The 25,187-nt window shown below is 40.6% G+C and overlaps 1 protein-coding gene across 3 annotated transcripts in view; it reads left to right on the top strand.

Annotated features, from left to right (window-relative positions):
- cdk14 (cyclin-dependent kinase 14) overlaps positions 1-25,187 on the top strand; it is a 278,138-nt gene that overhangs the window by 82,862 nt on the left and 170,089 nt on the right. For all 3 annotated transcript variants that reach the window (XM_049584038.1, XM_049584040.1, XM_049584039.1), the window contains 3 exons: positions 8,585-8,830; positions 22,550-22,644; positions 23,273-23,352. In XM_049584038.1, the coding sequence (XP_049439995.1) occupies positions 8,585-8,830; positions 22,550-22,644; positions 23,273-23,352 (421 nt within the window). The remainder of the gene's footprint in view (positions 1-8,584; positions 8,831-22,549; positions 22,645-23,272; positions 23,353-25,187) is intronic.

The following is a 25,187-nucleotide window of genomic DNA, read 5'->3' as shown; positions in this document are numbered from 1 at the left end:
CAACACCTATGGGATGAACGGAAAGGCTGACTGTGTACCAGGCCACAGTCAGCATCGCAAGGATGTTGGACCTCACTAATGCGTTTGTGGTAGCCTGATATTGGACAGAATTGACAGCTCATTACACTCCTTTTCCATCTTCAGTCTGACGTTGTGTCCACTCTAATCGATTTCTGTGGGAGAGGGGGATTCGCTTTTCCCAAACCAATCACTAGTGACCAATGTATCTGGCTGAGTCTAATATCGCTTTCAGCAGAGTCCTGCACGGGTCCATTTTTGAAAACCGTTAGTCACATTAAGCTGGGTTTTCCACTGTTGAATTTCAAATCCAAAAAGTCTCTTGTCCTGTGGCATAAAATAAGTCAGGATTTCATATCTCAGTTGCTAAATACCTGACCTTGATGCCTGATCCCTGCACTGTGTTGCTCCCACTGCTGCATGTGTCTGCAGAGCGCAGCAGTACAGAACGTCTCCATGAGTTTTGGATCAACACTGCTCATTTTCATCTCAGTTGTTTCAGAGGTTATATGTGCCCGTCCTGCCCCTGTGACTCAAATACACCCATGGACAGCCAGCAGATGTTTTAGGCCTCTAATATTAATCTCATCTGGTTCTACTTTTTATGCCTCAGTGCCTGTGATAGCCGTAGGCAGAGGCATTATGTTGTCGGGTTGTCCGTCTGTCCAAACTGTACCATTCTTGTGAATGCAGTATCTCAAGAACGCCTTGAGTGAATTTCTCCAAATTTGGCACAAACATCAACTTGGACTAAACCATGAACTGATTAGAATTTGGTGGTCAAAGGTCAAGGTCACTGTGACCTTTCATCCATCTATTTCTTTTGAATGCAGTATCTAAAGAACACCGTGATGGAGTTTCTTCAAATTTCGTACAAACGTCCACTTGGACTCCAGAATGAACTGATTAGAATTTGGTGGTCAAAGGTGAAGGTCACTGGGACATGTTTTTGGCCATAACTCAAGAATTCATGTGGTTATTATAAAATAATTCACACAAATGTCTAAAAGGATATTATGATGAAGTGATATTTTATATCTTAAAGGTTAATGGTCAACTTCCCTTCGACATCATACTTGCTTATGCTTTTCTGGCCATTACTTAACATCATCTCAGGAGCAGAAGGGGTGACATTTGGTCAGAATTGGTGACACTAATCTTGGGTGCCCACCATGAAACTGTGCTGATTATATATATCGTCTGTGCTGCTGGGCTGAAGATGTGTATGAAAGATTAATGTTTTCACAGACATGGATGTAAACCGGAACTGCAACTTAACTTAACATAATTCACTGAGGCATACAGCTGTGATTAATTCTAGTTTATCCACATGTGAGGTTTTGTGTGGATTCAGTATTTAACATGCAGGTCATGCATCTGTCCATCCATCCATTCATTCAGCTATCTCTCCATTGATCAGTCCATCCATTTTTAAATTGCTTATCCTCAGGGTTATGGTGGCAATAAAGTAACAGAGCAGCCAATTAGGATTGAGGTTCAATAGCATTTAACTGAATCCAGTTCCATATCCACTTATTCAGTCCTTTTGAATGTTTTAAACTGTTGGGGGGGGGTGCGTCTTTTGTCATGTGTTGCATGTGACAGTCATTTTGGTGAAATATAGCCACACTTTGGAACAATTAGGTTAAGGCAATCCACCATGTTCAGTCAGTCCTTTTAGCAGCTGTGACGTTGACTTAGAATGCATTTCTTTAACATGACCATAGTTGTGCACTCTTTGCAGATGCTTGTGTCAGAAACAGGCAAATGACTATCCAGGAGAGAACATGAATGTAAGATTTGATGAGGGCTTTGTTGGCTTTGTTGGTATGAATGTGGGTATTTTTACCAACCTGGAACCAGATCCAAAATAAAACCGGCCACTGGAATCAATCAATCAACCAATCAATGGTCTTCTTATATTGTTGACTGCTGCTTTATAATTGTCCATGTTTTTGGATGGTTGTGGTAATCCATGGTTTCTGGTTGTGGAATGATTTAACTGTCCATACAACTGGACCCCAACAAGACGGTTACATGGTTGCTCCTCCCAGTTATGGACAGTGCCGCTCTGCAGCTGCCTTTGAACAGCATGTAGCAGTGATCCACAACAGGAACTGGACAGCACCTCACATTCCACCATCACACCAGTCCTTATTCACCGTGAAGCATGCATGTACCAGCGAATGAAAGGACATTACGGTTCCTGATATCCTGTTGGAAACTGATGTGCCACAGAGGTCATACAGTTTATTTTCCAACGCCTGTATGGCTAGCCAGATGCAGTTCAGCTGGTGCCCTCCTTTTCCTTGATGTTAGGCCTACTGTTTACATTTAAACCTCAACCTAACTAGCTAGAAAAAGTCAGCAGGAGGAGAGTTTACAGACTGGTGAGCTGATTTCATCATCCTGATGAGTGACTTGCAGCCACACACCACCACCATCCAAAGCCAGCCACAAAAAGCACTACCAACACTTGCCAATACAACCTTTTCCTCCCCTGGGACTTTCCAGCTCTTCCTGGGGGATCCCCAGCTACTTCTTGGTCAGCTAGTATGTGACCCACAAAGCTCAAAGAACTGCTGCTGTTGCATAGGATTAGTTAGGTGTTACACTAATGATACACTTTCAAAATTTCACTGAAGACCACAATGGAAAAGTCAAGGGATCACCAACATCATTAGGAATCATCCTCTAACCATGTACAAAATTTTGTGCAAATCCATGTTGTAGATGTTGAGATATGCAGTGATTTAAGATCTGTGCTTAATTATGTGCACACAGTGGTTAATTAATGCAGTGAATATGGAGAGATGCCCTCAGTGAGCACGCAAGCTGGCAACTGCCACCAAGCAAGGGTGTGTTATATAACGCCAGAGAAAAGCAACAATGTAGCTAACAGGGGGTGTCATATTCCAAACACAATACTGAGCTCAGAGGCTGGTAATGAAGACGGGGCTCACGACACAAGACCAGAGCAAGCTTTTACTGTGATTCACCAAAGAAAAAAAAAAAAACACCCTAATGAGAAATCAGCCTTACCAGAAGCAGCAGGGTAGGAAGAGTGTTTCTAGTTTGGTAAAGCAGAGGTGTAGTGTAGCACTTTACCTGTGAGCATAACCATAAAGGACTTTCTAGGAAACCTAACACACACACACACACACACACACACACACACACACACAAAACTAACACGACACTATGGTATTCTGTCCAGTGGTGGAAGAAGTATTCAGATGCTCTACATGAGTTACAATACTACAGAATAAAAATACTCCATTACAAATTGAAGTCTTGCATTCAGAATCTCACCGTAAAAATACATAAGTATTATCAGAAAAATGTAATCTTGATCAAAAATTATGTAAAATTACCCATGTTAGTGTTATTGGCTTATTATAACTGATTCATCAACATGTTTTGCAGCATTTCAATAGTGCAACTGGTCTAGGTGGAGCTAATTTTACCTGTTTGGTACTGAGAGTTATGTCAGCTGAATCTGATTTGGCTGTTCAGTACAAATGTCTTTGCTCCATTTTTTCCCATATAGTTTTAGAGCTTGAATGTGGTTTTATGAATGTGGTGGTATTACTTTCAATAATGTTGTTGTAAGCTACTGTCATTACCTGCATCTCTCTCTCTCTCTCTCTCTCTCTCTCTTCTCTCTGTCTCATTGTGTCATACGGATTACTGTTAATTTGTTATGCTGATCTGTTCTGTACGACATCTATTGCACGTCTGTCCGTCCTGGAAGAGGGATCCCTCCTCAGTTGCTCTTCCTGAGGTTTCTACCGTTTTTTCCCTGTTAAAGGGTTTTTTTTGGGGAGTTTTTCTTTATCTGCTGTGAGGGTCCAAAGGACAGAGGGATGTCGTATGCTGTAAAGCCCTGTGAGGCAAATTGTGATTTGTGATATTGGGCTTTATAAATAAAATTGAATTGAATTGGTTTGGTGGGCTGTTCAGAGTGACAGCGCTGCTCACAAAATACAGTAGACAAGCCAAGTTAGCCCTCTGAGCTAATGTGTACTTACCAAGCTAATGATGGAAAGGAAATGCACAACATTTTTTTGCTGAAACTAGATATCAAACAAAAGCCCAAGACTTTATTAAATTGCTGTGAGTGGCTTCTCAGCAGAAGGCAGAGGATACAGTGGATATAAAAAGTCTGCACACCCCTGTTAAAATTCCAGGTTTTCGTGATGTAAAAAAAATGAGACCAAGATAAATCATTTCAAAACTTTTTTCACCTTTAATGTACAATTCGGTTGGTAAACAAACAAATCTTTTAGGTGGAAAAATTCAAAGAAAAAATATAAACTTATAATAACCTGCATGCATTGTGTGCACACCCTTAATCTAACACATGGTTGAAGCACCTTCTGTTTGTATTACAGCAGTCTTTATGGGAAGGAGTCTATAAGCATGCCACACCTTTGCTTTGCAACAAATGCGCACCCTTCCTGACAAAAGCAGTCCAGCTCTGTCAGATTGTCAGGCTATCTCCTGTGCGCACCCTTCCTCAGGCCACCCCACAGATTTTCAATTTGATTTTGGTCTGGGCTATTCCAGAACTTTATTTTTCTGCTGGTGAAGCCATTCTTTCGTTGATTTGGATGTATGTTTTGGGTCATTGTCACACTGAAAGGTAAAAGTCCTCTTTACCTTTAGCTTTCTAGCAGACACCTGAAGCTTTTGGGCCAAATTTGACTGGTATTTGGAGCTGTTCATAGTCCCCTCCACCTTGACGAAAGCCCCAGTTCCAGCTGAAGAAAAACAACCCAAAGCATGATGCTGCCACCATCATGCCTCAGCGTGGGCATGGTGTTGTTTTGGTGATGCACAGTATGAAGTAATTAGTTGCTGTCAAATAAGTAAACCACATGAGAATACTCAAATATAGTACATGGAATATAAAATTGCACTCAATGATAGTAGTTGAGTATATGTAGGCTAGATAGGTTTCACTTCTGCCTCTGGTTATGCATTATGTCAACTAGTGACGAAAGTGATGGCAGCTCTTGTGTGGGTGTTGGAAACAAAATGTTTTTTCCTTTTGTATTACCCTGGCCAAAAGTGGTCTTTAAAGTGTGATATGTTAGTTAGTGCCACCACACCAGGTTTCAGAAACTCATCATTCGGTGCTATTGTCCCCAGTATATCAGTCTCCTTGTTCTGAAGAATGTTAGTGACCTTTTTATCATTCTATCACGTGTCTTTGACTTTGATGACTCTCCGTAGTGGAGTGCTTGGAACATAAGCCTTGTTGAACATATCCTTCGCAGACACTCTCATCAAGTATTGATGCATTGTAGCGTGATAGGTCCTAAATGACGGTATTTGTTTTTGTTAGTTTATGTGCCTGTTTCAAATGACAATTGCTGTCACTGAGGACATACTGGATATACATGGGACTCATGTTCATGACAGCCTTGTTACCAAACTCCTCATTTCTTTTTTATTTTTCCTGCATCTTTCTCCTGTGTATTTCCTGGCCCATTTTACACGCTCATTTGCTTAGACACATTCTTCTGTTACTTCTTCTGTTGGAACACTTCCATTTTATTTCTCACTTGAAATGGAAAATTGGAACATTGCTGAATTTTAAGGCCTCACTAACTTTTTCTCAAAAGCTTGGAAAAAGAGGCCAGATGGAATATTTAATTTTTTTTTTTTTTTTTTCACCAGGTTGTCTTGTAAGTTACAATGTAGGCAAAATTAATCATTTATGAATTGGCTGTTTATAGATCAGATTATTAAACTACGCGTATTGCTATTTATTTTTCCGTTGAAAATGTATGTGCTGCATTAAAGGTCTAGTGTGTAGCATTTAGTGGCATCTAGTAGTGAGGTTGCAGATTGCAACCAACCAAAAGGAGAACTATGGTGTCCAATGCTAAAACCTGAAAACAGAAATGCCTTGTCTGGACCCAGTGTTTGAATTGTCTGTTCTGGACAAGGACCTGCTTCATATTTAGATCTAAACGGCTCATTCTGAGGTAAAGAAAACACAGCGATTCTTGGTTTCAGGTGATAATAAGCTAATAAAAACATAGTTATCATTATTATATATCCTCTCTGCCAGTATATCCACATAATTCCCTCACACTGGACCTTTAAGGCAGGAAGACATTTCAACTGTGATGTAAAAAATAGCAAATTTGAATTCACAAAATCAGCTATTTTAATCATAAACTACATTATGTCAGTGTCTTAACAAACAGTAGCACGTTAAGTTAGGTAATGTTGGTGGCAATTACGACAAATTTAGCTGAGGGCTGCTGATTTATGTTAATTATGTGAGTTAGCGAAATGATATATACACCATGTATTATTTAGATTTTTTTAAATAAGCTGTGGGCTGTGTATTTTTGCTGATTGGTAAATTTGTTTATGTTTAAAAGATAATCACACGTCAGTTTTAGATGAAAAGCTAAACCTGTAGCTTTGGTAGTTGTTAAGTGTAAATGGCAGATAGCTATTGAACAGAAAATACATTATTTTATCATTTAAAGCTTCTGTAGGCTGTGCAACATTCAGAACATCGATATAGCAGCATATCACTGTTTACTAAGTAAAGAATAAGTGGAGTAATGGCGTCCTGAGCAGAGAATGAAGTCCCACTAACATGTGTGTGTGTGTGTGTGTGTGTGTGTATGTGTGTGTGTGTGTGTGTGTGCTGTAATCTGAGTTTCTCTGTGGTGTGTTGTGGTAAGCCTGTGCATAGCCATTACCTAGCTCATTGCTGCTGCTTTGCACTGTGCTAATACATTGGTTACCATTGATATCGGGAAAGCATCATCGCGGAAGCGTACCACTCATCCTCCGAGGATAGGAATGACCCTCCCCACTCTCCCTATGATTGGCTAGTACTTGTTAGGTTTAGGCAAGAGGAGTGGGATTGGTTAGGGTTAGGGTAAGAATGTCAGGATAAGCCAATCAGAGGCAGAGTAAGGCAGGTCATTCCCTCAATATCGTAGGATCTGCAGAGATCAACGACACTAGCTCTGTTAGCACTGTTAGTACTGTTGCCCTTGTTTAGCCCCATTTATTGATTTAGCATTGTAAGCCTCTAGCTGCTGGCTCAGCCATCTCCATGTTGAGAACCGTGTCCAAACAACTCATGCACTCTGAATGTTGTGTAGAGCTCCCCTAAGATAATAGCATTAAAGGCTCTCTATCAGGATTTGGACTTGTGAAGTAGTTCGTCCAGTCATTCTGTGAAGCTAATGTTAACTTTAGCGTAAGCTAAAGTGTTGCGCTGACAATTTTAAAATTTGTCATTATTAGCTACCACAGGTAGGCAGCTATGCAACTTTTGAACGTACGTTTACTAATAAAATTAATGTCACTTTTTATTTTGATTATTATATTTGAATATAACTGAAAAATATAAGGTATCCCACTAATCCCCATTGCAGGAAAACTAGCCAAATTAAGGTAGAAGTTGGTTTTCTGGCTGACAGAGAGAAAATTAATACATAAAAATGGATAGAAATTATTGATTTTATTTGTTCATGTATATAAACAATATAAATTAGCAATTATGCTTAGTACAAACCATTTAAACTATACATTTTAATGCCATTCAGAGCACAGATTCAAGCCGCTAGTTTAATTCATAGAAAATAATCAATCACAATATTGTTCAGAGAGATCACCATTAATTATTCTCCTCAAAGCCCTACGGTATGTTGCACTGCAGATCTAGTCTTCTCAGCTCATGCGGGATGGGCATATTTATATGCATGACGCAAAAGAAAAATGTAATCATCATCAATATAGTTGTAATCAGCCACACTGTCAGCCATTGTTGCTTGTTGAGGAAGTTTCCATATTAGCATCACAGAGAAGAGAGCCTGTGTAGTGGGAAATGCTGTGGTGTGTCCAATGAAACCTGGCCCACGTTAAAGAACAAGCCATAGGGCTGCAAGATGACTCCTCCTTGTGTATTAGAGTAATTAGAAGTTCTTCCTGCAGGGGAGCCCAGGCCTAAATATTTAATCTGAAGGGAGCCGTGGCAAAACATGTCATGCCGCCTGCGTCTTTTGTGTCCAATACACACAGTCCATGGTGGAGGAGCAGCTGGTAAGGTGTTTTGTGTCGGGGAAATGGACGAGGAGCGTGGAGGGCTCGTTGTGTGCCCAGTGGGCTTGTAGGAGACAATCTGTAGCATGTCTGCACAATTGTATGGATGTGTAGATGTGTGTCAGAGATAAGGTGGAATTGTGTGAATGTGCAGTACGGGAGCAGCATCAGCAGCCGGTGGTGAGTGTGTGTGTGTGTGCGTGTCTGCAGCAGAGCCGACAGAGGCTGGAACTGTTTTGATCAGAGAAAAGAGAGATGGAGATGAAAAGGCTCTCATCCTAGCAGAGAGGTAGCAGCAAGGCTCCACGGGGAGGGAAGAGACCCAGGCTGACAGAGAGATTAAAAACAGGCAGGATCTGGAAGACGGGGGCAGTCAGTTTTTGGCTGAACACTGATAATCGCAGATGGATTTTTTTTCTTTAATGCTCTTTTACGCTTTTATGTTCTCACTCCTTTCTTTTCCTCTTCCTTTTTTTGACAGATATGTGTCACAAAGATGTCCACACGCAGCTGCCAGGGAACAGACTCAGTCATCAAGCCCCTGGACACCATCCCTGAGGACAAGAAGGTGAGAGTGCAGCGCACGCAGAGCGGCTTCGACCCGTTTGAGAAGCCCACCAGCCAGGTGAAGAGGGTCCACTCTGAGAACAATGCCTGCATCAATGCCAAGGGGTCGTCCGCCGGCAAGGAGTCGCCCAAACTGCGCCGACACTCCAGCCCTAGTTCTGTAAGTACATCTTACACACACTGGAGGAGCATCATTGATTACATAGTTAATGTAGAATTTATCGATAAACCAGTTAGCCTTTAACAACCCCTTTCCCATCCTTTTGTCTATGTTTGTGACCCACTTTGCATTTTTGTAACTGTGCAGTTGATAATCACCATCCCTCACCTGATGCTGAGGTCATGTGTCACACTAGCAAGAAAATATCCTGGTTACAAATTATCATACATAGGTATGTCAAGTCAGTATTATTCATACAGCCCAATATCACAAATCAAACATCTGCTTCAAGAGGTTTTACATTCGTCACAGGATACGACTCCCTTTGTCTATACAAGGGCCTCCATCTATCCATGCACACAGGAGAAGTCCCGCTGTTAAATATATGTATCTTTAACAGGGAAAAAAATGGAAGAAACCTCAGAAAGAGCAATTGAGAAAGGTTCCTTTTTCAGGAGGGAGAGAAAAACAATAGACGTCATGGGTACGGAACAGAACAACACAGTAAATTCACAAAATGGAGACTCAAGGCCTTTGCACACTGAGTCCGTTTTTTTGTCCAAAATTGCTGCACGTCTAAAAATAAATACAACCCCGCGTTGTATCAATCACATTTACACACTGAGTCTGAAACTTTCATCCATCATTAAAATTTTCAGAACAGGTTTGATTTTCTGCATTTTTTGCAACCGTCGGAAGCCTTTAGAGACGTTTGACCAAAAATCAGTGAAGAAATTGTGGCAGCGGGACAAGACAGAGGAATGGGGTGCACAGAATAATTTCATAACTCAGATAGCTCACTTTCAACAGGTCAGGTATATTACGGTGGATGATGATGAAGAGGAGGAAGATGTGGTCTGCACACAGGCAGAGAGGGAGAACAGCTCAGCCCCATTAAGCAGCTGTGGTGCCAAATACAAGACATGGGGAGAGTGACAGATAAAAAACTCCAGTGGAGAGAAGCAGGGGAGGAAATTTGTTGTTTCATTTTGTCTCGTCTTGTGAATTTTTGCAATGCATAGAACAATAAAATGCATCAGACTCCGTGCAAGATTTCTGTGCCGGGTGAGGGATTAAAAAAAAAAAAAAAAAAAAAAAAAACCACATCCAAAAAAAGACTCTGTGTGCAAAGGCCTTTAAGACGAGAAAAACCTACAGTGGAAACCACTTGTGATCACAGGTACAGATATCAACCGCTGATATGGATCAAAAAGCTTGGGACAAATGCTGTTTAATATAATTTACTCATAAAAATCAAGTAGTACGCTCTCTGTGTTCATTTTGCATCTTTTCAAACATGACAGCATAAGGGGAAAAGACCCTTTCCTTCATGGTAACCCTTCTGCTTACGGCAGGCTACTTGATGCTGGGGCAGTGTACATATTGAAAGTACCTGTGGTTTAAGAGCCATCCAGCTGCAGCTGTACAGTATTTTGACACAGTCAGTAAAACTCAGTAAATAGCAAAGCTGTCAGTTTCATCACTTAATATTCAAGTAATAAATATACACATAACAGCTATCTTCATGAGAAATCAAGACTAAGAAAAAAATGGGTTATAATAATATTTGCTTATGGTGATAAATTTGAATCACACAGACGTTAGAGATCACTCTAAGAGGGTTCCACTGTATATGAATGAAGAATGGATCTGGGAGGACTTTTAGCAACTTCCTGTTTCTCCAAATGGACCTGGGTCACATGATCTCCTCTTCACTATGGAGACCCGGAAGAGGACAGACTACACAAACACACAAGAGCCAAGCTCAAGCACAACATTCACACAAAAACACACAAAGGGAGAGACAAGGACAACAAGCACACGAGGTAGAGAGACAGAGAGCAGAGGCTGTATCTCCTTGAGGATGAAGTTCCAGACCCAAACGTCTGAAATGAAGCAATGAATGATAAGGTCCCGGTACGACTGACAGTTCAGCACACAGAAGTCTTAGTGAAAAGAGAGGACAAGGAGGAGGAATTAGGGGAGAGAGAGAAATGGGATATGAACAATCAAAGGGCTAAAGAGATTAGACATTATATGTCTTATAGCTAGATGAGTCTTTTGGCCGTTCCTTGCATTACTTGGGGCTGGCTTCACAAGTTTGATTGTGATTTAGATCTATGGGATGCTCGTCCTATGCCATAGACCAGTTTCAGCAATTAGACAGAGCCATCTAATCCTTAACTATTTTTAGAAGGCCTGAATCACCTGGGTGAAATGAAAGCGAGTCTATTTAACATCTGAAAGACAAAAAAACAAAATCCTTCCTTCTTTAAAAGTGAAAAGTTGACTTCATAATCACTCTTGATTCAATGTCAGTTCAAAACAGGATTGCTGCTACAGCCTTACTGGGTCTGGCGTGGCCAGTAGCTCGTGGTGGTTTGTCCAAAGAGAGCAAGGTAGGCAGAAATAATCAGAGCCAGAATGAAGAAAAGAAATAGACGTTAGGGATAAGGTAAGACAAGTTATGTAAGACAGGAAGCTAAGGAGGACAAGTTGGCCAGGAATTATGAGGAATATTGCTTGTGTTAAGACCAGATGAAGTTTTTGGCCTACGTGGCAACCGTTATTAACGGCAATGCTGGAACTGAAAGACAATCTGAGAAAATTGAGATAATCATAGACGCAGCAAGGAGATTTCTGGATGCTGTGGGTGTTTCAGGAGAAGATGCACCGCTGCTTTTGAGAGAAGCTTGTAGGCTCTCTAAAGTAACTGGGAAATAGATCATTTATAATACAATGGGATCTAGCTGATACAGGCTTATCATTATTAGTATTATTAGGGATTGACAATATTGGATTTTTTGCCAATATCTATTATGCTGATATGTCACAACTCATTTGACCAATGACCAATGCTGATAGCGATTTATCCATTTTTCCCCCACCCAAGTTTAGTAATCATCAAGTCTCTTATGTCGTGGAATTAACATTATATTATGCATGCAAACTCTTACCGTGATGGCCCACCAGCAGATGGAGACATGAAACACAATGCTTTTCTATGTATGTAATATACATTCATTGTGCAAAACAAGGAAAAACTTTGAAGACAACAGATGTGGAAGCGCTGCTGGGTCCTTCTGTTGGTCACAATACAGGTGCTCTTTGGATACTTCAGGTATTTTGCACTTATTCCTCAGGTGAAGGGCTCATTGCATGGGTCAAACAGTCTCAGTAAAAAATCAAAAAATGCAAGGCTCCTTCAAAAACACACCAAGGCACACTGTAAAGTCTGTAAAGTTAAAATGCCTTTATTTTACATGGCAAAATGAATCAAAAAAGAGTTAAAAAAATGACCAACGCGTATCGACCAACATAGGTCTTCATCAGGGTCAGACAGGAGTAACTTGCACACCTATGCTGTGTTACACTGATGAGTTGAGTAGGCGGGAAGTTCCCTATTAAGGCACACACCCACTGGCCAACTGTTGATAGCTATGGCTGATAGGTAATTAGCAGGAATTTACCAGGTGTACAAAAAGAAGTGATCAGGTCCATCCTGAATTGATAGCCACATTTATTCCCTTTTCTCACTTTTCTACTTCTTTTCATTCCTCTTCCTCCCTAGTTTTGTTTTCCTTCTCCTTTTTTTTTTTAATTTAAATTTATATATATTTAAATTTTTATTTTTATATATATATATATATATATATATATATATATATATATATATAATTTATATATATATATATATATATATTTTTTGCGCTTCTCGTTTTATCTTCTTTGTTTTTTTTTTTTTGTTCCCCACCCTCATTTTTTTACTATATATATATATATATATATATATATATATATATATATATATATATTTTTTGCGTTTCTCTTTTTATCTTCTTTGTGTTTTTTTTTTTTTTTGTTCCCCACCCTCATTTTTTTACTTGGATACACCTGGTGTGTGTGCCAGTGGGTGTGTGCCTTAACAGGGAACTTCCCGCCTACTCAACTCATCAGTGTAACACAGCATAGGTGTGCAAGTTACTCCTGTCTGACCCTGATGAAGACCTGTGTTGGTCGATACGCGTTGGTAATTTTTTAACTCTTTTTGATTCATTTTGCCATGTAAAATAAAGGCATTTTAACTTTACAGACTTTACAGTGTGCCTTGGTGTGTTTTTGAAGGAGCCTTGCATTTTTTGATTTTTTACTGAGACTGTTTGACCCATGCAATGAGCCCTTCACCTGAGGAATAAAAGGAAAAACTTTATTTGCCAATTGTAATAGTTAATTCTAAAGCCGATATTGGCAGATACATGCCAATATTATCAGCATGTTGTCCAATTCCAATATTTCATCAGCTGATACTGATGACGTACCAATATTATCGTGCATCCCTAAAGGTGGGGACACACCAAACCGACATCAAAGAACTAGCGGCGACGAAAGCCAACTCACGTCGCCCTGTGTCAGTTGCATTTGAACACACTACACAGACTACATCCGACGGCCAAGTAGCTCTGCGCCTGTGTGAGAGAGAGCGGAGTGACAGAGTGGTACATCCTGTCAGCCGAGGGGTTTCCTATCTGTGCAGCCGAGCACCGCAGCGCCTCCACGGACTATTACATCCAGAGGGTCCCGATGTTTCCTCCGCAGGCTCCACTTCACTCAGCTGCTTCTTCCCACTTTAACCTGAATAACAAACCAGGGCTCGTTGCCATAGGCGTAGGATTGGGTAGGGACGGTAGGGACACGTCCCTACCAATATTCAGCCCCTTCCGTATTGTCCCTACCAATATAAACAATGGCTGTCGACGTCCGCTCAATATGGTACACAAAGGGTTAACAATCGTTGGTGTCTACTATACGTCCCGCCTCTAACCTCGTATTGCTCATCGATTGGCTCTACCGTTATTTTGGTAACATGTGATTGGTCCTCCCCAGCGCCGCTCTCTCCACTGACCCTGTGGGTGCGCGTCACCGTACAGCTCACGACAGTTCGTGAGGGAACGACACATACACGCGCGTCACCGTTAGCGCTCCACACCGGAGCGCCAAGTGTGAACGGTGAGTCGGTTGGTTCAGTAAATAAGCTAAACAAACACCTGTTGATGTTAGGCTAACTGAATGGCGTTCCTTGGCAACTCTTTGCTAGATAATGAGATGCTAACGAGCTAATACTAGCTGAGCTAAGTTTGGCAACTATTAGATCAATATTATATGCCAGAGAACATGAAATTCCACTTCACATGCTCCATCAGCAATCATAGATGTCATGTAGTGATGACACAGTTCAAATTAATGTTTGTAGTAAGATGACATGATATAAACAGTCTGAATAAATAAAGTGTAAACACTATAAATAATAGCTCCTTCAGTGACAGTCTTCAGCATCCAGGGTGTGTGAAGGAGAGACTTAGGAGAATACAGATCCACTGCTCCCAGTAAAAACACCAAAACTGAGTCATATTTATGTAATAGATATTGGGTGTAAGTGCAACATTTTGCACATAGTTGTATTATAATGGTTATAGAGCATTTACGTTTTTGTTGATTTATTTTATTTATGTTTAACATGATGAAGCTGACTAACTTGTGTTGACATTATGGCTGTTCTTTAGCCTATATACATTCAGATGTTGTTTAATGAATTACACAATTGTAAAACATACAGTACAGTGTGTTTTCCTCAGGCTACAACAATCAAAATCTATGACTGTTGCATCTCAAATTGTCCCACTGTTCACATGTCTTGCATCAATATATTTTTTGTCAGATGACAAGTAGTAGAGAGACTGGAGGAGATGGAGGAGATGGAGGAGGAGAGGCAGGAAGAGAGACAGGAGGAGATAGAGGAGAGACAGGAGCCTCACAGGTGAGACTGAATCGTGAAGGACATAGGTTGATAGTGAGATTCAGCATTGTGACTAGGGGTAAGTAAAAATATTGATTCATGCATAATATATGTTTTTACCCAATATCAATTCGGATCACTATTACCAACCCAACTGCAGGCCGCAGGCTGGTATTGAAGTTAAGCCCCTTCGGAGTATACTATTATTGTTATTATTATAGTTTACCCTGGGAAGCACATACAGACAGATGTGATGAAGTTATCAATGTATATTCATGTAACTGATAACATTAGAGAATACATTATCCAAGACATTCTTGTATTTAGTGTAGATATCTAAATATGCATTATAAAGCAGTGATCAGTTTCACATGACGTGAAATTGCATTAAAAAATCATCAACGTACAGGTCGCCACCATGGAGCACTTTTATGTCCCTACCAATGTGAAAATCAAACCTACGCCCTTGCTCGGTGCTTTGGTTGGATCCAAACGGAGAGCCGGGGCTACCTCAGAGACTAGCGGAGGCTAACTGGTTGTGCTTCCCTCTGGTCATGCTGCGGCTAACGCTCCCAGCTAGCTCCAGCTCTCCGTTTGAATCCAGGCGGAGAGCCGAGCAAAGTGGAGCCTGAGGAGGAAGCACCTGTTAGCCCTGGTTTTACTACAGGCAGATTCACTTGCTACAGGGGCGAGGAAATAAAACCTGAACAGCCAGTCTGAGAGATCTTTCTCACTGACAAGCTCTGCCGCCAATTCAACATGCTCAAACGGCTGAAAAGCTGCCGACGCCAAAGTGCTAATGGTGCGGGACACACCGCAAAAACTAGGGCGACGGACGCTCAACCGACGGCCCGACTTTGGTCGACGGCTGACCGTCAGCTTGGTGTGTCAGGGCCGTAAGTATTATTTTATATTTAGCAAACTGTACACACTGCTGTGTAGGCCTACTAAACAATACTGTGTAACAGAAAGTAGACATGCTAGCTGTTTCCTGTCTTTGGTCCTTCTTTTACTTGCTCTCAGTCAGGTTGCATAATTATTAGGGAAGCACCGAATATTCCGTAACTGAATATATTCGGCCAAATATTGCAAAAAAACACACATTCAGTATTCGGTGGAATAAGTTAAAAGCAAGGCCAAATAATAGCGGCGTGTTTTGATAACGCAATCAAACAGTGTGCCGTGATGTGCGGTATAAAATGTCGGCAGTGTGGCGATCCGTCCCTCACTGCACTCGCATTTGCGACTAGAAATAGTTTTGAGCGAGCAAAATAGGCTTAAATCATTCAGCATGCTGTGCGAGCAACCTACAGATTTCAACCACCAGCAGAAACAAAAGGCGAATCCCACCAATTGCAGGTTGAACGGGGGTCACAGACACAGACAGTAACGTTAATGTATTCCTGTCAAATACGGCAGCCATCGGCTTACCGGTGACGGATAAGTCGGCTCCAATAATATCCTCTTCTTGGTGTCATGACTGCCCAGAAGTACCTGAACAGCCGAGCCAGCCAAACACAGGTATGTGGCGTGTCAGAGGAGAAACAAGCCGTTCACGGCCCACAGACCTCACCACACTTTAGGGACTGTTCATTACTTATGAAGGGGAGGAGGGTGGCTTGTTGATTCTTATTTTATTTATTTATTTTATTTTGATCCCCCCTATGTTCATCACTATTTGATGCTGTTTTTGAAGTATGAATAAGTCAATAAGTAATTTATTCCATTGAAATATCATTGATGTATTATAGAAAAGTGATTTATCTTTTCATAAATGACAAAAGGCACATCTGCCTCGTGACACTACTCAGAACCGTGATATTTTCACTGGTATCGCACAGTGGGATCCAATTTTGGTACCGTGACAACACTAATCTGGAGGGGGTTCATCTGCAAAAACTAATGAAAAACTAAACAACGATATTCGGTATTCGGTACTCGGTATTCAGCCAAGCGTTTAATATGCTTCGGCTTTGGCCACAAATTTTCATTTCGGTGTATCCCTAATAATTATAACTCCTAGCTTAGCATAGAGACTGGAAACAGAGGGAAACAGCGAGCCTGGCCCTGTCCAAAGCAGTAATATAAACCCTAACCCTAACCCTGTTATAAGTATAGGTCTCTGTACAGGCACCATAATACCAAACCTGTCAACCTCACTTTGACGACACGACTCCTGGAAGCTGCACAGAGTCACAGTGTGTAGCTGTTCAGCAAGAAATAGTGACAATATGTAACTTGCCTAAAAAGAAAAGAGAAAATAACGAAGCAGGAGAAAGATGACAGGAAAAGCCGCCATCAGCAGTGGTGCTGATGATATAGTGTTCGGTGGGCAGTCACCTCTGTTTGACTTGATAAACAGTGGGTGAGAAGGCAGTCAACAGTTGTAGCAGTGTTACCATGGAAACACAGCTTGAAGATTGGAGAGAGGATGGGGGTAGAAGTGGTAATTTTTTAACCAGTCTTTATTTTTGTGGAGCTTTATAATTAGACTAGCTTGATACTGAAAGGCTGACGTAGCTCAATAGAACATTCAGGCAGGTGTTTGTACACCTAGCCAAAGGTGCAGGAGAGCTTCTCTCAGTAAAGTACAATGTGGTGCTAGAGGCCCACAGGATTCACCAGCACATTCTCACTCTGACCTCATCATATATCCATGTTTGGTGATAGACTTTCCACGTCAAGATATGACATCCAAGGTACCCTGGGTGCGTTGGTTGTTGACGTTCTGGGACACTGTGTCAATTTCAGCCTGTTACATACATTGTCTGTTTTCAAAATACACTTCTCTTTATACAGGAAATGTACAGTTCGCATACAGTCTTTTTCAAAATAAAGGCTCTATGTCACCGGAAATCGACATTTTGGCCTTCAACAACAAATGCACATGGTTACATTTAGCGAACACATGTGCATGGTTGGGTTTAGGCGACAAACCTATGTGGTTGGATTTTGGAAAAATGAACAGGGTTTGGTTTTACACGTACATACGAAGCAAACACCAGCCTCCAGCGTGAAAGTTGGTGGTTGTTGGACCCATTGCCCACCCTCACACCCGCTCTACTCATACTTTTCACACCCTTAACTTAAGTTGTTGTCCTGCCACATTTCACCGTGACATACATTCCACATTGTTTTCCACTGATTAGGTTTGACCGGAGTTCTTTAAATTACATCATCATGTTGCGCCTTCTTCTTCTACAACAGTTTAATGGCGGCCGAGTGGAGGATTATTGCCACCAGCTGTTTATCTCGATGAACCAACTTCCAATATTCACATAACTGCAGTGGACGGAAACCCATGTAACAGCATTTTCTTTTGCACACTTCATGAAGATTTACTTACTATCAGTAAAAGGAAGATTGATTCCAAAATATGTTTCAACATCAGACCCCAAAAATCAACAGTATCATGCACTTTGCTTGGCTTTGACATGGCCACGGCTTTTCACCTGCTGTCAAAGCACCAGTTACCTCTGTGTCTCTCAGGTGTATTGTTTTGGCAGCCAAGCTCTTTTTCTTTTCTGCATCTGAAACTAATTTTACAGCCTGTATTCTCTCACACACTTAATTGAAGGCTGTGTACAAACAACATCATTTTCTTAATCATGCAAATGAGATTTTCAGGTTTTATACATATGTGGTTCCTTTTTTAATTTGGCTCCAAATGTGAAAAGCCTGATGAATGTGCACACAAATAAGATTTAATAAGTGTGATATGAGGCTTGACTGATTGCCTGCCAGCATCACTGCGAGACACTAATGAATTGTTTCAGCTGTGATTATGAAAATGTGCGAATTATCCTTTTCATGGTCTGTTTTGTTTAAGTAGCCCGACCCGCTCAACTCAAGTATTTCACACACAACCTCTGGATTGTAAAATAGGATATTTGATCAGACATGGCCTGTACCTGCAGATAATAGGTTTTAATCAGCAAAGGCACTTTATGTTAATGCTGCACTCAAGTCATTTGGCCAAATTAGAAGCGTCCTAGCAGGAATTCTCCTTCTCCCATTGACTGTGACCAATTTAAGGTTAATAAGCATGGTTTTCACTGACATTCCTGGCTTAACTGACAGTTTGTGGGAGCATAGCATGTGTTTAGGCAGAACACTGAGGGACAAATTCAAAAAAGGACCGTGCAGGTTTTTCAGCGGCCAAACCTGCTCAAACAAGACAAAAGAAAATGTGAAAATGGAATTCTCAAAGCACCCGCAGAGGGTGAAATGCACCCCTAACTGCACTACCAAGTAACTAGCGTCCCGCTGCTCCTCTGCTATTTGCACCTATTTAAATGAGGTAATATGCATACATTTAGCACTAAATTGTCATGTTTTTATGCAAATGAGCCTCATTGCAAAAAAACCCCCAAAAAGTCCAAATTACAAATATCAGCGCTAATAGCCACACGCAGCTGCAGTGAAATTATTAGCATCTTTAGAGCATTGGTGGTAACTGAGGCACATTTATAATGGGTGTCTGAGACTTTTTTCTTTTGTCCTCTGCTTCTAATCATGTTAGAAACTACACATTGTGTAGTTTTGCTGCAAGCTGTACTTGTTCTAGTATGACCAGTTCAGTAGCTTATGGTAGCTAATGTTACGTAGATGATGTTGTATGAAGGAGTTCACTGTGTGAGTTCCCTGACTTTTAGGGGTGGGAATCACCAGAGAACCCATGATATGATATTATCACAATACTTAGGTCACAATACGCTAAAATTACAATATGCTGAGTATTGCAATAAAATATATTGTGATATATTGCGATTTATTACCTTTTTTCCAGCTGCAGATTATTTCTCGAAAGGAAAACTTTGTCAACATCAGTTTTGCCTCGTAAAATAAAGTTTGAAGCAGCAAAATGTGATGCAAAGCAGACAGACTGACCAACACCGTAATAAAACCTGTCAGAAATGCTGCATACACCTGACAAACTGAACTGTTGAAAGATTTAACGCCCCCTGCGAGGCCAGATTCAGCGCATGAGCAAAACACTTCACATGCAGGTATCCTGCTAACTGAATGGCAACACCCATGTTAGAAGTGTTGTCTGTTACAACCACAGTCCGCCAATCTTGTACTGCATTTTGCAGGAGGTCTGCAGTGTTTGCTCTGGTGTGACTTTTGTGTACTGCTCTAGTTTGGAGAACGTGAGACTGCAGTCGCCAGTTCTCTGTGACATAATGTGCCGTTATAGTCATATATGAATCCACTGACCTTGAGGTCCAGGCAACACAAGTTAATGCCATCCTTCCTGTACTGAAAGTAGGTGACGGGCTGTGTTATTTTCTTCGCTCTCTCAGAGCTGGATGTTAGTTTTGTCAAACTATGTGTGTCCAGTGTTCCAATAAGCAGAAACTTAGAATATACTGAGCAACGGAATGGCGTAATGGCGTTTACCTAGTAACTGCTGCTGTTTAATTTGGGGTGCTTCCTGAAGTTAGATTCATTTTGCCCAGATCAAAGAAAATAAGTGTTGGATTGTTGTAACCCAGTCGCCAGAAGAAAATTTTGGCATTGTACATTTCTGCAAACTACGAATATGTTTCATTTGGTAACATGTAGTTCAGATTACATGAATATGAGCTGACTTTTTCATCAGGAGCTGGAGGGGTTGGTGGATGGCGTGATACCTGGGTGAGAGAGTCAAGCTGTAGACCACTTCGAGTGCAACAGAGAACAAAACTTGTTTTTAGCGAGACATTGGCACCGTTTCTAGCTGCGATCGTGCAATCAGTACCAGGTATTTTAGGCCAAAACATGATATTTGCCAAACGATAACCAAGTGTTGTTTGTGCCTGAACATAACCACACTTATACCGCTATGTGGAAACGTAAAGTTGAACATATCCGCCACATATAACGCACAAATCTTACATATGGTTTGCAGAAATGTACAATGCCAGCATTTATTCTGATGGTTGGGTTGCTTTTAGTTCTGGTACCATTCATGTTTACAGATAGCTAGCGCAATGATTGGACAGTTTTGGCAGTTATCTTGCATCAACAACAGCACTACATGAGAACATGAGGGAAAATCTAATTCTGGTAAATGACAAGTCATGCAGCACTTTAATCAACCCAGTCTCATTCCGAAGTCATTGAATACTGGCGCTTGGGCAGTGACCTCAGCATTAGATACTGCCAAAAAACTGTCTTTTCACATTGATATGTTACGTGGCTGGGTGCTGTCAGTCTGTACCAGTGCCTGACAGTGTCACAGGGAAACCAGCCGGACAACAACAAACGTTAAGGGGGCAAAAAAATCTCTGAGTAGGGTGGGTGGGAGGGATGATGGATGGGTCCAACAACCACGACAGGCCAGTGTTCACGTCCTGTATGAATATAAATCCAAGCCCTGTTCTTTTTCTCTAGACCTAACCATTTGTGTGTGTTGGCTAAATGTAACCACGTGTGTTTGTTGTTGAAGGGAAAAACGTCAATTGGTGGTGTTGTACCGATGGAGTTCATTTAATTTAAAAGAGACTGTTAATCAACTGTACATTTCCTGTGAAAAAGGAAGTATTTTGAAAAGACACAAGGCATGTAACAGGCTGAAGTTGACACGGTGTCCCAGAACATCAACAACAAACGCACGAGTTAGAATGCGTTGCTTTAATGTGTCTTATGTGCGTTTTTTTTTTTTTTTTATCTACTTATTTACTTTCCGGTAGCGTAATGGTTCTCTATTTTATTATGTTGAAGTGATGAGTCGTGCGCATGCTGTATTCTTATGTTCTTGCAACTTGTGTTCTCTTATGTTGTCTTCTAATGTAAAGCACCTTGAATTTACGTGTAATTATATTATTATTATTATGTGCTATATAAATAAAATTGCCACTGCTATGTTCTCTTATGTCACAAAAAGCTCATGAAGGAATAAGTGATCATGAGCATTATTAGTATCATTAGACCACGAATCAGCTGCATGTTATGAAAAATGACTAACAGGCAGAGACAGATGGAAAAAAGAGGCGTCTTGTGCACCAGTATAACCAGGAGGATTACTGTGGGATCAGTGCATCACACACTTATTAAAGGACTTAATGAACTGCACAGTACCCAGCGCACAGCAGTTTTTACTGTCTGATTGATCAGGGAAAACCCCAGTTCACATGTGCTGACGGACATATGCATTACCATGGTTACCATATGATTTACAAAGATACATAGTCTACAGGTCGCTCAAGATCACTTTCCAAACTGTTTACAATGAGCTGATGGATTTAACAGTAGTTTAGCTTTTGAATTCATGCTAAAAACACACATCTATTTTCCATACAATTCGTGTTAGGTCTGTGTGCTTTCAGAGCACAAACAGCACCAAAGTTGCTCCTTTTTAAGTGGTCTCAGTGCGGTTGTTTGGTCGGCTTTTACACCAGCCCAAACAAACCGTACTAACCCCGCAAACACTCTAGGGTTCATTTTAAGTGATCCAAACAACTGTGAAGGCAGCCTTAAATCATCATCATCGAGAATACATACAACATTATTGCAGCCACCTCCCTCCACAGCATCCATTAAGTTGAAGTTTTCGAGCTGAGCTAGTTTCCCCTTTTCATATCAGACGAGTATGAACATGTTCAGCTCCGGGCCTCACTTCCTCTGAACTGTTGTTACCTCTCTGCCTGTGAACTGTCAACAATGAAAAGTGTCTAAAAGTTACGAGCTGATGATTAAATGAAAAGCAGTCTTCAGAGTTCTCACATCAAGACTTTGTGAAATTCTCTCTCCTCCTCCTCCTCCTCCTCACTGACATTACACCTCCCAGATGATGCGGTGGGGAGCTTCCACATTTTAATATCTCTCATAGACTTGTAATGTCTTGTGTGAAATCCTCTGAGAGTTTTCTTTTCTGGGTTACTGAATTCATGCTTTTGTATCACCTTCTTTACATTTCTTGTTTTGTTTTTTTTCCTTAGCCTACAAGCCCCAAGTTTGGGAAGGCAGATTCCTATGAGAAGCTGGAGAAACTGGGCGAGGGTTCATATGCTACAGTTTACAAAGGAAAGAGCAAGTAAGTAGTGCGTGTATGTCGAATGACGCCTATTCCAGTCACTCTGCTTTATCATAAGAGCTGCTCATGCAGGCAGTGAATATTACATTTAATTATACAGGAGCAGCACTGTAACTGAATGGATTCATTAAATGGAACAGCAATAACAGTTACACAGTGTAGTTTTATGTAAATAATTTTTCTCCTCTCTGTAAAACTGCAAATCCCATCATGCAGTGATTTTTTTTATTATTTAAATCACCATAGGATGGATGTTTATATTCAACAGTCATGCTCCATTTTTTATGCTTTGCTGCTTTCCTTTCAGGTTTTGCTAATTAAATTCTAGAAAATGAAAAGTTCACACACTGTAAATGTATGAAACTCCACCGACTCTAATCTTCACAGTAATGATGTTATTTTGTGTTGCTCTTCACTACAACAGCTTTGATTGGTTAGCTTCATTCACTTGTAATCCTGTGGCCTTACACCCCAGTCTCACTCCACTGCTGCTGAATTACATTTCATTGACTTAACAATCTCCGCTGTTCTCCGGCTTCGCTGATTTTAATAGATTCTTTTATTCTTGTCACAAAAAAGAAAAAGCACAGGATTACCATACTTTGTTTGTCCTCTGTGTTGTTGCCAGGGTGAATGGGAAACTGGTGGCTCTGAAGGTGATTCGTCTGCAGGAGGAGGAAGGGACGCCCTTCACAGCCATAAGAGAAGGTAAGAGGTTCGGGAGGGAATTTACTTTGCTCGGATGTTACTGGACTACAAATAAACACACTGGAGTGAAATTTTCATGACGAATTAGTTACTTGGAAAGGTGTTACAATGCCACACTCACCCACTTCTCCCACAAATAAGGTTCAAAGAAAGTTGATATATTTTTTAAGCGTTGTTAACAAAGCTAAGTTTTCCTGAAGTAGGGCCCCAAATCCCCAACTGCTCCAGTGAAGATGCATAGTGATCTCCAGTGTTGTACACGTTGTACATGGAAGCCTGCTGTATTAAGACTGACAGTCTTAGCATGGGGTACACTATAATGAGGAAACCAAAAATGACTGTTGAATATTTCTTCTAACTTCTAATTTCTTTCTGAAGTTCATGTCACCATTCAAAATGTAAAAAAAAAAATCCATCTTAACTATGCATAACAAAGTTAGTAATTAACTCAATATTTGATTTTAAATGGGTTTTATATTGCATTTTTAGTGTTTGGTGTTTAATGGATGATTTTAAATCAAAATAAGTAATGAATATCAAAACACAGCATGACTTAGCCCTATTTTTTCCTGTGACAAGTGAAACAGCACATTTCAAGAACTCTGAAGAAAGGAGGAAGTCAATATCTCAAAGAAGACACAGTCCATAAAAATGGCTCTGATTTTGGGAACATGTTGAAACTGTTTCACTGAAATGGCTGATTTCTTTTTACTTATCATGTGTTTGGTTGTGTTCATGTGTGTGTGTGTGTATTTGTCTGCCCGTAGCTAATCTAGCAAACTACTGGATCAGTCAGCCTAACATTTTATGTGAACATGTATAACTGTATGCTCAAGAACCTCTTGTGGTTGCAGTGATTCACAATTGTTGATTATTGGATAATTATTGGCTGTTTTATATTATCCTCACTCCTCTTAACTGGCCTGTAGGGGCCGCAAATTGTCCGGAAATCAGCTCAGTTAAACACAGCAAGCCTTACCATCTGTTGCAGGACACATTCTGTCCTTCATCGTTGCTTAAAAACTGACATTCATAAAAAAATTTGGATCTCACTTTTGAACCAAAGCATCTGCAGATAAATTTCATACCAAATCCATCATGATACAATAAAGTTATGCTCAATATGAGAGAAAAATCACCAATTACGTTATCTTCACTGTAAGGGAGCTCAAAGGGACAACTAAAGTGAGTTCAGTTGCATGGCATTCTGGCTGCGACCTGACTTTGTTGTTTGCTGCCCTGCGTCATAACAGACCAGGAGTATTTCAGAAGCAGAGTGTTATTCCTGCTCAGTTTTGTAGACTTTAAGATTTTGTTGATTTGGTCGTTTTTTCCTACAGCCATAAGTCAGTAAGCAGGCAGCTAAATGGTTTCTTTTTCTGTCTGTTTTCAGCAATACGAGTTAATTTATAGAGCACATTTCAGAGACAAAGTCAACTCAAGGCAGTTATTACGTTTATTGTTATTACTGGTTTGTTGTGCTGTAGCCTACAAACAAAGTTAATACTGTTCAAAGTCCGGTTATGACATGGATCAAATATTTGTGGCTGTGTTTTAGTTATTAATAATACATTCATCCTCATAGTTATATTGTATCTTTTGAAATGCGGTGCAGCACATATGCTGGAAATACAAAGATTGTCTGAGGAGCTGTGATCAGCTCGAGCAGCAGTGTCGCAGCTGAAATGTGGCTGCCTTGTGGAGATCTTAACTTTACTCAGTGCATGTTTGTTGTTAACTATGAAGACATTCAACAGTGGACACAAATGACTTGATAACATGGATATTCTTGGAATAAACATACTGAATAAAGCTAAAATTGTTGATTTCTAATA

This window comes from Epinephelus fuscoguttatus, linkage group LG8 (genome assembly GCF_011397635.1).
Source record: "Epinephelus fuscoguttatus linkage group LG8, E.fuscoguttatus.final_Chr_v1".
Classification (NCBI taxonomy): Eukaryota; Metazoa; Chordata; class Actinopteri; order Perciformes; family Serranidae; genus Epinephelus; species Epinephelus fuscoguttatus.
This window is presented reverse-complemented; position numbering and strand designations above follow the sequence as displayed.